The following is a 14,404-nucleotide window of genomic DNA, read 5'->3' as shown; positions in this document are numbered from 1 at the left end:
TCTGCCTTCTTTTTTGTTACATTTGTTATCTGTGAGCTGTGGAATGGGATAAAATGGGGTATGCCCTATTCAGTTAGTCTTTTGGGCACCCACATAGTTTTGAATTTCATCAGAAAGAGTGGAACTTGGCACAGTAGCTATTTTGCAGAACTGATAATAGAATTGGGATCAAAGAGCAGGCAGTATTTATACTTCGTACACAAATAATCCCATGAATGTTGCTTGACTAGAGATAGTGCATCTTTGTCACACTTTCTGTTTTGTTTTAAATAGATTACATTCATATTTACTGAAAAAGTATTACTATTGCAGTAAAAATACCGACTATAATCCCTTTTGTCCTTTCTTTGGATACACTATCATATCTGGAAAGAAAGTCCTTAAAATAGGACTAAAGAACTGAGAGGAAGTGTAGTATTTCTGGCAGGCAATTCATTCACTACTGACACTCATTTATTAAGTGCATTGTGCCAACACTATTTCTAGTCAATTTCACAAGTTCCTGAATTCAGCACTTTTGAAAAGTTAGAACATAACAATTGTTATTTTCTTTCCCTCCCTTAAGTCTTTTCTGCCCACTTTTTTGTTACATTTGTTATCTGTGAGCTGTGGAATGGGATAAAATGGGGTATGCCCTATTCAGTTAGTCTTTTGGGCACCCACATAGTTTTGAATTTCATCAGAAAGAGTGGAACTTGGCACAGTAGCTATTTTGCAGAACTGATAATAGAATTGGGATCAAAGAGCAGGCAGTATTTATACTTCGTACACAAATAATCCCATGAATGTTGCTTGACTAGAGATAGTGCATCTTTGTCACACTTTCTGTTTTGTTTTAAATAGATTACATTCATATTTACTGAAAAAGTATTACTATTGCAGTAAAAATACCGACTATAATCCCTTTTGTCCTTTCTTTGGATACACTATCATATCTGGAAAGAAAGTCCTTAAAATAGGACTAAAGAACTGAGAGGAAGTGTAGTATTTCTGGCAGGCAATTCATTCACTACTGACACTCATTTATTAAGTGCATTGTGCCAACACTATTTCTAGTCAATTTCACAAGTTCCTGAATTCAGCACTTTTGAAAAGTTAGAACATAACAATTGTTATTTTTAGCAGTAATTGCCTAAGGATGTCTGTGTGCTTACCTAGGGATAATGAGAAGATAGATCCTGCTGTGTCTGCCAGGTGCTCATAGCAGGGGGAGCTTGTAAGGGGAGAAGTTACGAAAACTATTGCAAGAGTGAAGAGTTCAAACTTGTGACTCAGCCACAGTTTGGTCCTTATCCCTCTTTTACTCCAGGAGGGAAGTAAGATTTGCCAAAGTGATGCCTGATGAAAACTGGAATATCCTTTGAAGGGAGATATTTGTAGTGTTATTACTCATGAAAATATGTATGTATAAAACTATTTCAGTTTAACTGACTATATTTTGCTGCTAGTCTCATCTCTAAGTGTTTAGTCAATAATCAAAGTGCCAAACAAAGTACCATCCTGTAGCTGATGACCTCTCACTCTACAATTCAGCTTCTCCCAGTCCTGCTCTGGAGGATATGTAAACATAAGTCCTTACAGTGGGAGAACATCACAAGTAACAGCGGAATAAGCTGAGGATGCAGCAAAAATGTAGATGAGTAATGTCATCTGTACTGTGCTCCTAAGAGCAGTGTACTTCTCAGCCACTTGGGGTGATGCGATTTATGCATCTGTTCCTCAGAGCTGTGTTGAAATATTGGCAGAATTTGACTTGCTAATGGCCTATATTTGCTCTAATTCAGTATGCAATAAACTAAGTATTTGCATTTTCATAAAATGAAGGAAGTTAAACCAAAGGTCACTGCTCTGTTTAGCAGAATGTTCGGTGTGGGTTTAAGTTGGGATCACACCCTATAAAGCTACTATGCAATTACAAAAAGCAATATAATTCCTAAATGTAGAGCACAATAATTTTACACCATACCTGTTTATGGATGCAGTCGTTTTCTGCTGTGAGTTAAATGTCCTACCTTGCATCTCGTTGCTGGTGTTTTCTATAAAGCTCTTGTACTGCCAGGGAAGGAAATGTCTTTGCCATGTCTGCACTGCACCAAATCTGCTTCCTCAGACTGACAGTCTTTACACACCCAGTACAGAAACAGCCCTTTAGTGAACGCTTAGTTTTCAGCATTTATGGAAGTGTCAGTCTTAGGCAGACCCCCAGGAGAAGGCCTGAGGGCCCTTCCTGAGCCGTGCAGATGGCTGAACTTCATTTTGATCATTCCTGAGGTTTCTGTATTCATAGCCCTGCCTGTGAGCTGGGGGGCTGGTTTTGTGGCTCCTAATGAGCAGCTGCAGTGCTAATTGCCGTTCTCCCCAGCTTTGGGTGAGCAGACAAAGGCAGCAGGAGCTCTTGGAATAGCCCAGCTGCGGGGTGTCCTGGCTGGTTGTGCCTGAAGTACAAAAGTGAGGTAGGGCAAGACGGGGTTTATTACCCTGTTTTCTGCCAGTGCTGTGGACATTAGAGAAGTTCACACTCCGGGGTTGCTAACCCAGCTTCTGTTACTGGTTCTGAATTAGTGTGAGGAAAAGGAAGGTCATAAAGATGTCTCCTGATCCCTGCTGAGTGGAAAAGAACAGTTTGCAGAGGAGATACACTTGTAAGATCACAGCACATCTGCCCTAATGACGTGCCTTCCAAGGATGGGGCACTTCTTGAATTGTGCCGCTGCCCTGCAGACCTTTCAGTCTTTTTTTAAATCCGTTTCATAACCTCTTTACCTGTTGGCTGCTGTGACCTCCCATGGGCTCTGCAATACCAAAATATTTATAGATACTCCTGATGAATGTCCTGTAAAGACCTGATTCTCATCTGTCACTCCTGTTGAATTTATTACTGGTCTTAAGAAAAGGCTTAAATATTCTAGTCATAAACTAGCTCCAGTGGAATCTGTAGATATTGAATATAATTATCCCCATGTTGCTGAAGAGAGAAACGAGACAATGAGAAGTGAAACGATAGGCCTAAATATAGATGTGTTTAGTAGCTGAGATGGAAAGAGCATCCAGAAATCCTATATTTTAATATTAGATTTGGTACTGTGTTACAGATGGATATGGAGTGAGAATAGTAATTAGGCTCTTTGTGTTACTTATTTCATTGTCTGGTATTTGTGCTGTGGAGTGACTTATGTTCACATCCCCTTAAAATAAATGTTTAAAGGAATTCCAATAGCTCTTTAGAATAATTAAATTACGTTCATAAAGCACTGGCTTTTTGCTGCTTTGTTTCATTGTGATCCTGAACAGTGGGTGGAGGGGTGAAAACACAGATGTTATATCCCTTTTCGTTTTTATTTGTGCTCTGCATTTGGTCTGTAACATTACATCTTGCATGTGTGCACTGCTGCTCTCCCCCAGATAAAATGTAAAGCTATATATATATGAACTTAGTAGGTTCAACTGCACGTTGTCCTTTTGATGATCTGGAATCCATTTCCCAGACATTCCCTTTTCAGCTACTTGCACACATCTGCCTAGCAAACTGCTAAATACTTCTAGAGGTTTGCCTAACATGGTGTTGAATTACTTGAAACGGTTTTGTTACATGTTTGTGTTATAACAATTTGATGCCACTGAATTTCTAAGTGATTTCTATAAACAGCTAGAGAACAGTCTGTAGAGGCACAAGCAAGTGTGGATTTTAACAGGAGAATTGAAATAAATTGAACCTGAATATTTGGACTGAAAACCTTAGTATATTTGCTGTGACAGAATTGTATTGGGCTCTAGGGCAGCCTTTCAGAAGAGGTTTTGGAAGTCAAGTAACCCAAATCATTTAAAGTAGCTTAGAAAAATACACTAGAAAAGCAGAAAGATTTCCTGTATTTCAGGAGTAAATTTAGTGTTTCATGTGTTTGATCACTGCAAACAGTATGTTTAAACTGTTGGAATTATTAAGATGTGTGTGTGTATTTAAGTTACACACAGTTGACCCTTCTTCTTTGGTTTGTGCAACAGCAGGAGGAAACAGATGATTTGTTTCAGAGTATGTACATTCCACATACGCACACAGTCTGGGCTAAGGCGCATGCTACTGCTAGCTTTTTGTTTGGTCTTGCTTCCTTTTTTTTCACTTGCTTGCACTACACTTGTGATTTTTCTGGCCTGTGCTGTTCAGTTAGGGGAATTTTGGAGTCATTAAATAATCTCCCTTTGACCTCACAGTCCTTAACTCAGCTGACACTCCCCAGTAACCCAGGTTAGCTCTGGCAGGCTCTGTAGGGATGGGCTTTAAAGTGTTATTGAAATTACTCCTGTGTCCTGAAAACCTTGGGTACACCTCCACCCCCCCTTTCCCTGCTGCTGCTGAGGACCGATTCCGTCAGCTTTTTTGAGGGATGTGGTGGAAAAAGCAGCAAATGAGCACTGTAGTGACAAGCTGCAGTCATCCTCTAGTGCAGTAGCAATAACCACTGCAATAAAGCAGTGTGCACTTAAATCAGTCCTAATCTGGGGCCTGGGATTGATTCCACAAATGCATGGTGCTTTCAGTTTCTTGTTGCTTTCAGGTGGATGGAAAGAGGCTTGTGTGTTTTTAAGGTGAACAACTTGTTTCTGCTGGGGTAATCAACAGAGCTCTTAACATTGCAAGAAGGAGACTCAACCCCCACTTCTCTCCAGGATTTTCCTGCCACCTGTGGGAGGAGAAGGCAGGCATTAAGAAGGGACCTTGTTTCAGCCTCTAACAGTGTAATGAAGACTCTCAGAAACCCTGGTAGGGTAGAGTGTATAGTGACTGGCAATTTCTGGGTACAGTGTAAAATCTGTGGTTGCAGTGCAGAGGTTGACATGCACAGATGGAGACTGATGTAGACTCTGAGTCTTTTGGGGGAAGGAACAGCAATTGTGTGAGAATTATTATTATTGTGTAGCACTGAGGAGTGTCGGTCTAAGCAAAGTGCTGGAAAAAAGCATCTTGACATTTCAGTGGCTTAAGAGTGACTGGGAAAACTGCTTGATTCACTTGTTGCAATTGATTTTCTAACTGTGAGAATTTAGTAGCTCTGATGAAGGGATATTATTATTCCTGCTATAATATCTTCCCCGTTCTGGTTCCTGTGAGGTATTTTATGGGCCCTGTTCACTGGTGAGACGATCTGTAAGAATCATTCCATGTAAAAATGATAGTGTCCTGTAAAATCAAAATTACATTTTAGAAGAAGGTATCCACATGTAATAAGCAGAATAAGGAAGAAAGGTGCTGACAGAAAAAGACAGGGGTTGTTGTATAAGAACAACAGAATGGATTTAGGAAATAGGAAACAGAGTAAAATTATTTAGGACTGAGCTTCTCTACAGAGGCCTTTGTATTCCTATAAACAGAAAGAAGCTGCTGATAGGTGCTTAAATTCAGTGCTTGTTTTCCTTCTCTTTTAGTTCAGCCAAGCTTAGATGTCTAGCCATAGCAAAGCCTGCCTTATTTTCTGTGGAATTAGAGGAGAAGGATCTATCTACATGTGCATGTGTGTGCCTACTACTTTGTATGAGAATGAATTCTTGTGGTGAGATGGTAATGACTATGATAACCACCTAAGATTTTGCATTTTAAATGTGAATGATGAATTGTGAATAAGGGTTTTGAATATTTACTGATGTAGCTATTTACTTAATTATCCATATCAGAGCAGCACTTAGAAAGTTGTGATAGTTTCTTTTTCCCTTATGCTTATGTTATAGCAAAAGGCATTTCTGATTAGCAGCAATTTTTTTGTCTAGAAGCTGACTTCCTTCTCAGGTTTTCCACAGGGAAATATCAGCCAGCTGAATTTTTGGTGGTAAATTTGTAGTGCCATTTGAGCTTGGGACTCAAAGTGACCGAGTTGCATCCCTTAAGAATTATGCTGCTATGCCAGTTTCTCCTTCTTCTCCATGTTTCATAACCATCTCAAGCTTCATCTTGAGCTGTGTCAGAAAGCAGAGGTCGTTATCTGAATCAGGATGTTCCTGGTTCAAAATAGCAGTGTACTATTTATATCCTAACATGTTTACCATCTGACAGCTTCCTATGCTCTCACAGGAATGAATTAAAGACGGTTTAATTCCTGTTGCAGTTATCTGTATCACAGAAGTTGCTTTTCAGTTGAGTACCTCAGCAGGGACAACAAGGATTGACTGCTGCTTGTTTCTCAGCGAGCTTTCTTCTCTCCAGGAGCTGAATCCCATGTTTGCTAAAGTTGATTTCAAGTTTCCATTGTTTTTAGAGGATATCACGTCAAATTGCAGGATGATTCTTACAGCTAAGAACTGAGGCAGTGTTTTATTTTAGTTATTTACTTCACCTCATAAGCCTTGCTGTTAGTGCCTTTCTACATGCTTCCAATTCTCTCTCCTTTTAGATTTGGTCTCTTAAGTCCATCAGCTGAATGTAATTGGCTTTGCATGAATTCTCTCCAGAAACAGTGATCAGCAATGATCCTTTCTTAATTATGTCTACAGGAAAATACCACTCCAAGAAAAGGGTGGAAAGACATAAATCACCCATTTGCTGTTCCATCAAAAGCATAGATGGATTTAATTTACACCAGAAATTGTGACTGGAAAGTGAGCCTGCTGCTGAGAGTCCTCTGCTTCCTTTGTTTCCTTTCTAGTTTGACTGCAGATTTTTGTTTTGTTTTTCAAGCTCTGAATAAATCTTCACCGTGGGTTTCCTTCTCTGTTATTACCAGCCAGCCCACTGATCAGGCACCAGAGTTACAGTCTTGCTAAGTCTGTGTATTGTGTTGGAATCAGAGATCAAATATGTGAAAATGAATGTAATATGCTTTTAAGTGTTGTGATGTTTAGTGGGCAGACATACATCATGAAGACCTTTCTTGCTACAATTTGTGATGAAGATGAATCATTCTTTGGGGAAAGGTTATAGTCATGTTGTAAATCACATTCTAAAATTGAAAAAAAAGAAGATCCAGCAGTGATAAATAAGTACCATCTGGAACCTGAACTATATAATTGTATTGTGATTTGTCATCCACATAAGATAAGCCCTTGAGAATGTTTAAGTTGAAGGCATAGTCACAGAGATACCAAAATGTGTTAACTTCTTCAAGTACTGATGTGAAATGAATTAAAACAATACATTCCATGTGAGGTGGAAAGACTCCTAGAACCAAGATGATGTAATTCCTTGCAACACAGCTGTATGGGAGTAGGCATTTGGAGAAGCTGTATAGTAAATTTTACATTGTTTTAAGAAAAATAGGTCTCATTTTAATTATTTGACAGATGATAATGAATTTACATCAAAAAAAGGCCTCAAATGTCTTTTGTGATGTAACTTTGGTTGATGTATCTCCAAGATGAAGCAATGGATGCAGATTAGTTGTATATGAGCTTGTCTAGCTTTGAGAAATATCCACTGCTGGAAACTGTTCTCTTCTATTACGTGAAGAAAAGAAATAGGGATTGCTGAGAAGAGACATGGGAAGAAAACAAGAGAAGAAAGACAGCTAAGAAATGGGAAAGCAGTGAAAAAAGCAAAGTGCCTTTTGAAATAACTACTCTGAATCAACATCACATACATTTCTGCTTCTGCCAGCTACCCACTCATTTTCTCTTTTAATAGAAAGAATCATCATGGTTCTGAAACAAATAGTGTAGGGAGCCGTGGATTTTCTTAGGAAGTGAGTTTCCTGTCTTAGTGGGTTTGAGCTTGCAAGGCTTACTTAGTAATGGATTTGGTCTCTTTAGGGTGTATATAACATATCAAAATGGTAGAAGCAGCGTTTTATTTTTCCAAAGACACCCCTCCAATACAGACACAAAGCTTCAGGAATAGCTTTGTTTCCTTTCTGAATGCATGAGTAATAAAACTTCGTTCTTTGAAAACTCTTTTACTGACATTCATTTAGTCTCAACATGCTTCTGTGAGGGAGGTATTAATATAATGTGTGTTCTGTAGACATAAATCTGGAACACCAGATAGGACAGTATGTGATTTGTCCTATGCCTCTCATCAAGCCTTTGGAGTACAGACTTGGGTAGAACCTTAACCTGGCCCTGAGTCTTGTGCTCCTTGCTCAAAGCCACGCTGTCTGCCAGCTGAGGTATGTCTAGGGGCAGACACACAGGAGACTTGCAAGACTTGCAGAGTTGATTTGTTTTCTGAAAGACTACCTGGGTGACTAAAATCAAAGAGGTGTTTGTTTTACTGACTTCTGTTGTTTCTGTTCCTTTCCTTTTAGCTGGTGCTGCCAGAGTACTCCATCCACAGTCTTTTCTGCATAATGTTTTTATGTGCTCAGGAGTGGCTCACACTGGGGTTAAATGTTCCTTTGCTTTTTTACCACTTCTGGAGGTAAGCCCTTCTTTTATACGCTGACTGCTTGTTAGCCTTGCTTGCCAGCTCAGCACACATGCAGATTGTATGAACAATGAAGGACAGTGATAGGAGTATAGATGAGTATCTTCTGCCTAGAGGCTCTTGCCTATAAGCAGCTGAAACTTACACTTCCAGAGAAAAAGGAAATTTTTTTATGATTTAGGATGGCTAAAGAAAACATATGATAATACAGCTGTGGCTTTCAGTTACTTAGATGAATGTTCTGAAGGGTGTCAGGATACACTCGCCGCAAGCGAGTGAAAACATGGAAGTGAAATAGGCTGGAATCTGAATGTGGAACTTGATGAGGCTCTGAATACTTCACAGCTGGGGAGTTGTAAGACAGTTCATATTTGAAAGAGCTTGGACCTCTTCATTCAGCCCCAACAAGGAAACCTTTCCATTGTGGTTGTGAAATAGAGACTGGGCAGGTTGACAGATTTTTGTGTCTCATCTTCTTTGGCAGCTTTTTGATTTTTTTTTTTTCCAGTATGAAGTAAGTTGTTTCTTTCTGTGCAGTAGGGAATTTCTTTTCTGCAGGAGAGTTCTCTTTTAGAGACTCTTGGAGTAGGGATTGGAGTAGGTGAAGAGCTGTTTCTTCACACTGCCCATAGGAAGAAGTGGGGCATGTTCCCACTCTGGATCTCTGATTTGTCTTTATATTCACCGAGGGGCTTTCAGAGTTGATCACATAAGACCTGCTGTTGTTTTCCAGACAGGCAGTGCAGCTGCTGCTGCTGCATCTTCCTCTGCATTCTAGTGGAGGATCAGCCTTCTGTTGCTTCTGAAAATAACCAAGAGACATCAGTTTTTGTGGTTGTCAGTCTGGAGACTTCCCTAGTTTTGCATTTTCACAGTGTTTGTAAAAGCACAGATGATTTTTGTCTGTCGGGGTCTCTTTGTGTTACAAAGGTACATATGGTAGCCAGAAGAATAATTCTGTAAAGAAGTAAAAATCATCATGTCAACCAGGAACTAAAAAGTAGTAGCTTTTTTACACTTTTTTTCTGCAAAAGCTTGGTAGTAATGCAGAGTCGTATGACAAAGTGTATTATTGAGAAATTGGAGTGCCTGTGCAGTTCTCAGAAAGCTAAATGAAACAAAGCTACAAGTTCTTTTGTCCACACTGTTTTGCTCCAACAAAAATAATAATATTTTATGCTGCTCTTTTGCTAAGGGTTAACAACCAAAGTGTGACAATGATACCCATTTTAAAAGTTTCTAAAAACAAATATTACCAAGAGGAAAATGGTCAGACTCTAAGTAATGATACTGATCTTTGGAGAGAACTTTTGATTCTCTTTCTGTGATTCTTCATATGCTTTGCTGTAAGTACTCCATAATTACTCCTGCTTTAACCACAGAGAGGTTTGGGTTCATTATGTAAAGTTCTGCACAGAACCATGGGAAGACGCTGTGTAATATCTTCATTCCAATGAAGAGAATTAAGCAAGATTTTACCTATGATTCTCTGTAAAACAATTTGCAATTTTATTAGAGATTGTAAATGGATGTGACTAACAATGGAAGGGAGAAAGGCAAAGTTATTTTGAGAACATCTCCTTTCAAAGTTTGCTGCTGGTCACTTGTTTGGTGTTTTTATATCTTCCTATCTGTCTATCTATCCATCTGTAAGCAATCAGCAATCTTCTGTTTACTTCATCAAAGCAGCAGAAATAACAATATTTCCTCTGATTTGTGCTGATTTTAGAGCAGGTCATTAACTTTGTTGAAAACTTCTTTTTTTTGTATTTGCTTTTGCTTTTTACTGCAAAGGAGCTGAGACAAAAGCCCCTTTGCCAAAGGAGTTCTTTTGTCACGATTTTCTCAAACATTCAGTCATTGCTGAGACTAATTAGAAATTTCTTCTGTGCAAGAAGGAAAATATTTTCCAAAGAAAATTATTTGGATGATACATTTTTGAGCAGTGCCACATGTAGAAAACATTAGTCAGCCACTTCTTCTGTTACTCCATATTGGCTTTTTTCCTTTCCAGAGCTGAAGGAACTTAGCTACCAGTTGATTGGGACTGTCACCTTTCATCATGTTTGAAATCAGTTGTGTAGGTGCAGTTAAAGTCCAGTAGTCCTTCCTCCACTCTGTGATCACAAACCACCATGTATTGTCACTCACAATGTGTATGTTATTAGTGGATAAGGCAGAAATAACTCTGTAGGAAGGGGAAATGTTTCAATGTGAAAAATTAACAGAACACAGTAAATCCACATTCATTAATTGCTTGGTTCCATAAGAAAGGAGTGCTTAGACTAGCTTCCTGATTTTTACAATGTCCAGAAATAGGGACTTGAAAAAGAAAGGGGGATTCCTCCTATATCATGGAAGATGGTAGTCTCCTGAGCTGGTCTTCAGGAGGGTGTGTATCTGCACATATTTAATACAGATTACTACAGAGCCATTCTGGGTGTCTTCTCCTGCTCTTCCAGGTATTTTCGTTGCCCAGCAGATAGCTCAGAGCTGGCATATGATCCACCTGCAGTCATGAACGCAGATACCTTGAGTTACTGCCAAAAAGAGGCCTGGTGTAAGCTGGCCTTCTACCTCCTTTCCTTCTTCTACTATCTCTACTGGTAAGTCTGGCCATTTCACTAAGAGAATAGCAGCTGCTTTTCATTTCATTTGTGAAATTGCATTTAGGAATGACTGGAACCAGTTGGACAATTTCCTTAGTCTCATAAAACTTGCTTCTGATGTTGGTTCAGGGAAGTACTCCCACTGACTGCTGACACTTCAGTACAGAATATTTACTGTTTACCTAAGGCCTGAACCAGGCCCCAGGGCCAACCAAAGGAAATAACTTTAACTTCTCTGTATAGTCTTTTAGGATGGGTGAAATAACAAATGTTATGCTAATGGCATTGCATGAAATAAAAAACTACAATTCCTTATGATTCAAGAGAATCAGAAGAAAAATACACCTCTGGTGTAGTAATACTCAAGATGGTAAATAAATGGGTAGGTGGATGTTGGGTGGGAGCATGGGATGCACCATGCTTGTAGTCATTCCTACAGGCTCCCTTTCATGACAGGGTAAAGCCTGTGCGTGGTCCAAACCCCTAATTAAAGTACATTAATGAAGATACGATATGCACCCCAGTTGTGTGTTGTCCCCCTTCCCCTTTCATGTCACATGTCCTCAGTGCACAGGCACAAATGCCCAGTGCAAAAATATGTCAGAATCATTTAAGGTAAGGCCTTACCAGGATCCCAGTGCTTTTAGTCACCTCTGTAATCATACCATAAAAACTACTGGACGACAAACTTTAACACACTTTAAATGGAGGTGATGCTTTAGGATGCCTTTTTTCTACTCCTTTTTCCATGATGTATTTATATAGAGTTGCCTCTTCAAGCCAGTCTTGCATGTAGTCATCCCCCTGCAAGGTAGGTTTGCGTGCTGGTGGAAGAAAAGTGTGATTTCTCCTCTGATTACTGGTGTCTTATCTGTTCTGCTGTTCCCCACATCTTGAGGAGTCATTGCTGCACGTTGCTGTTTCTCAGCATTCCTTTTAAATGCTGTTGAGAACAAAGATTTCTATCCACCTGTGCATGTGTAGGTGCCTTTGTCTGCACATGAGAGCGAGAGGCTGGGAGGTGCCTAACGCACATGAAGATGGATATGGAATGGGAATTTGAGTAGGAGTAACTTGGTGGGTTTAGGCTGAGCAACTTTCCGTGCCAGTCCTGTTCAGGGGGCTGAGAGTGGAAAGCATGGCAGTTAAGCTAGACAAGCTCTGTCAGTAGTGCAAGGAGAGAAAGCAAGAAATGGCCAGAGAAAAGCATTTTTTAACTCCACGTTTTTGTGTTGGGATCAAAGTTGGCTCTGTAGTGTGGTGTAGCATTTCTCCTGTGACCTTACTGCTGTGCAGCTTCCTCTGAGCCCTTCATTCTAAAATGTGACCATCATCCAAAATCCACTGCCTGGTGCTAGATAAAATAGTATAAATTACAGACAGTTTTTCAATGCTTTCCTGGGTATTGGCAGAATTAGAATTGCAGTAGAATGGAGCTGTGGCAATATACTCTGTTTTGTTCGCTTTTCAGAGTTGAGTTTAGTATGTATGGACTCAGGCCAGCTGGTGGCTGCATTTTATGTTTCTTCTAGTGCACAGAGTTTTTTTCCAAAGGAATCAAAACAATGCAGTTTCATGGAAAACCTTGCCTGCCCTGCCGAGAGTTGCCGGTTGAGGTTTTAAAGATCAAACACGTGAAAGCAAAATGGTTTTGTTTCTTCGCTGTTCAAATCCTCAAAAGCTCAGACTGAGCTTTAAAAAGCTCAAACACAGCTTGTGGTGCAGTAGGATGTCGATAATGAATTTGTTATTTCTTGAGTGCCTTTTGATACCCATCTTGAATACACCATAATTAAGATGCTTTAGAGAGATAGAAAGAATGCAAAGGAAGGCACAGGCCATTACAGTCAGACCTGAGGAACAGACAGCAAAGGGTTATAAAAATCAAAGTGCTCTGCATGCTTCAAAGGGATACTTTCATATTGTGTCTTTCTTTTACATTCAGCATGATCTACACTCTGGTGAGCTCTTAACTGAAAGATCATCGCTAAAGACTGAAAACAACAAAGGCTGGAGGTGCAAGGATGAGTGAACCAAGGGATGCATGATTAAAAAAAGCAAAGAGGAGAACTTTGAACCCAAGCAGTAAATACGGTACATGAAAGAGAGATCCAGCAAAGAGAAGCAGAATACCATGGGAGAATGGCTGAGTTAATTGTGTTTGTCTCCTGTTTCTCAATGTATTGCAACAAATGATTTTTCAAAACCCAAGCAAACAAAAAAAAAATAGCAACAACATGGGCCAAATTATACAACTATTCACCTCTCCAGGGATAATGCTGCTTGGTTTGGTGGATTTGTTAAAACTGTAATCCCTATAGCCCCTACTGTCTTCCAGAAAGCAACGCTTCTTATGGACTATTCTGGACTGAGGAAGCACAGGACAAGATGATCTTACACAGAAAGAAGAACTGTACCACATGTTCTGAAAATGAGTGCTGAGTGGACTTCATATATGATGTGTGGCTGTCCTACAGGGCTGTTTGCATGACTCTAGTCAAACAGGGGTGTCAAATCTCATGGAACCGCTTCAGTGGTTTTGGTTTCTTGGTTTTTGTCCCCAACCAAAACAACAATAACGAAGGAATTTGCAGTTTCAGTGTTCTGTATTCTAACTATATGCTATTCCTGCAGGTGAACATCCAGTATGTTTCTGTACTTCATTTGTGATGCACCAACACCATACAGTGAGATGTAGAAATACATTGGGTTTAACCTAATCAGGCCAGGCACTTACCAGAATAGTGTTCCTCTGACTGAAAAATACCCCAAACCAGGTAAAAGCTGCATATATTTAAAGAGGATTGTAACGTAGCTATTATATTCATCACAATGCTGGATAGCAAATACTGGACCAGCTAATTGTGGTCTGTAATTCTGTTTTGCAGTTGTACTTCTGCTGTAAAATTTAAGCTGGAGCAAATACACAAAATGTCTTTGTCTTGTATCAGGTTCCTTTTGAAAGATGTTCAGTTTTTTATAGTTTAAAGGTTTTAAAATTTTGTCATAGAATTCTCATTCGAATTCATTCGTATGGGCTGCTTATCTTTATACATATGTATGTATATACAAATACATATCTATATAAATACAATCTATTTACATTTTAGGTTAATCTCTTTGACTGACAGGTCAAAGGCATCAAGTGTCCAGAACTGCTGCTAAATATATTTCAGTGCTGATCCAGGTGAACCCAGGCTCGCTCCCTCAGAGTCACTGGTGCTGTGGGTAGTAGCAAGGCTGTAAACTCGAGACTAGCCCCAGAGCATGCACAGACACTGCTTGGCTCTTGCACTGGGAATGAGCTAATAAGGTAGGTTTCTACCAGAGATTGGCAGGGAACAGCATGGAGAGGCCCATCTGTCCCCTGCCTTGTTCACAGCTGGTCCTGTTAGCACGAGCTCGCTGCTCACCACATTTGGTCTGGCTCTTGAGAGCCAATAGAGTGATC

At 39.7% G+C, this 14,404-nt stretch overlaps 1 protein-coding gene across 1 annotated transcript in view; it reads left to right on the top strand.

Moving 5' to 3' along the window:
• The window catches only part of CNIH3 (cornichon family AMPA receptor auxiliary protein 3), a 38,631-nt gene extending 24,574 nt beyond the window's left edge, over window positions 1-14,057 (top strand). The window contains exons 4-6 of the mRNA XM_008630573.2: window positions 8,226-8,338; window positions 10,807-10,950; window positions 12,899-14,057. Of these exons, the coding sequence (XP_008628795.1) occupies window positions 8,226-8,338; window positions 10,807-10,950; window positions 12,899-12,926 (285 nt within the window). The 3' untranslated portion in view covers window positions 12,927-14,057. The remainder of the gene's footprint in view (window positions 1-8,225; window positions 8,339-10,806; window positions 10,951-12,898) is intronic.
• The last annotated feature ends 347 nt before the right edge of the window (window positions 14,058-14,404 follow it).

The sequence above is a fragment of the Corvus brachyrhynchos genome, unplaced genomic scaffold, assembly GCF_000691975.1.
Source record: "Corvus brachyrhynchos isolate BGI_N302 unplaced genomic scaffold, ASM69197v1 scaffold101, whole genome shotgun sequence".
NCBI lineage: Eukaryota > Metazoa > Chordata > Aves > Passeriformes > Corvidae > Corvus > Corvus brachyrhynchos.
Note: the sequence above shows the minus strand (reverse complement) of the source record. Positions and strands in the feature narration are given on the sequence as shown.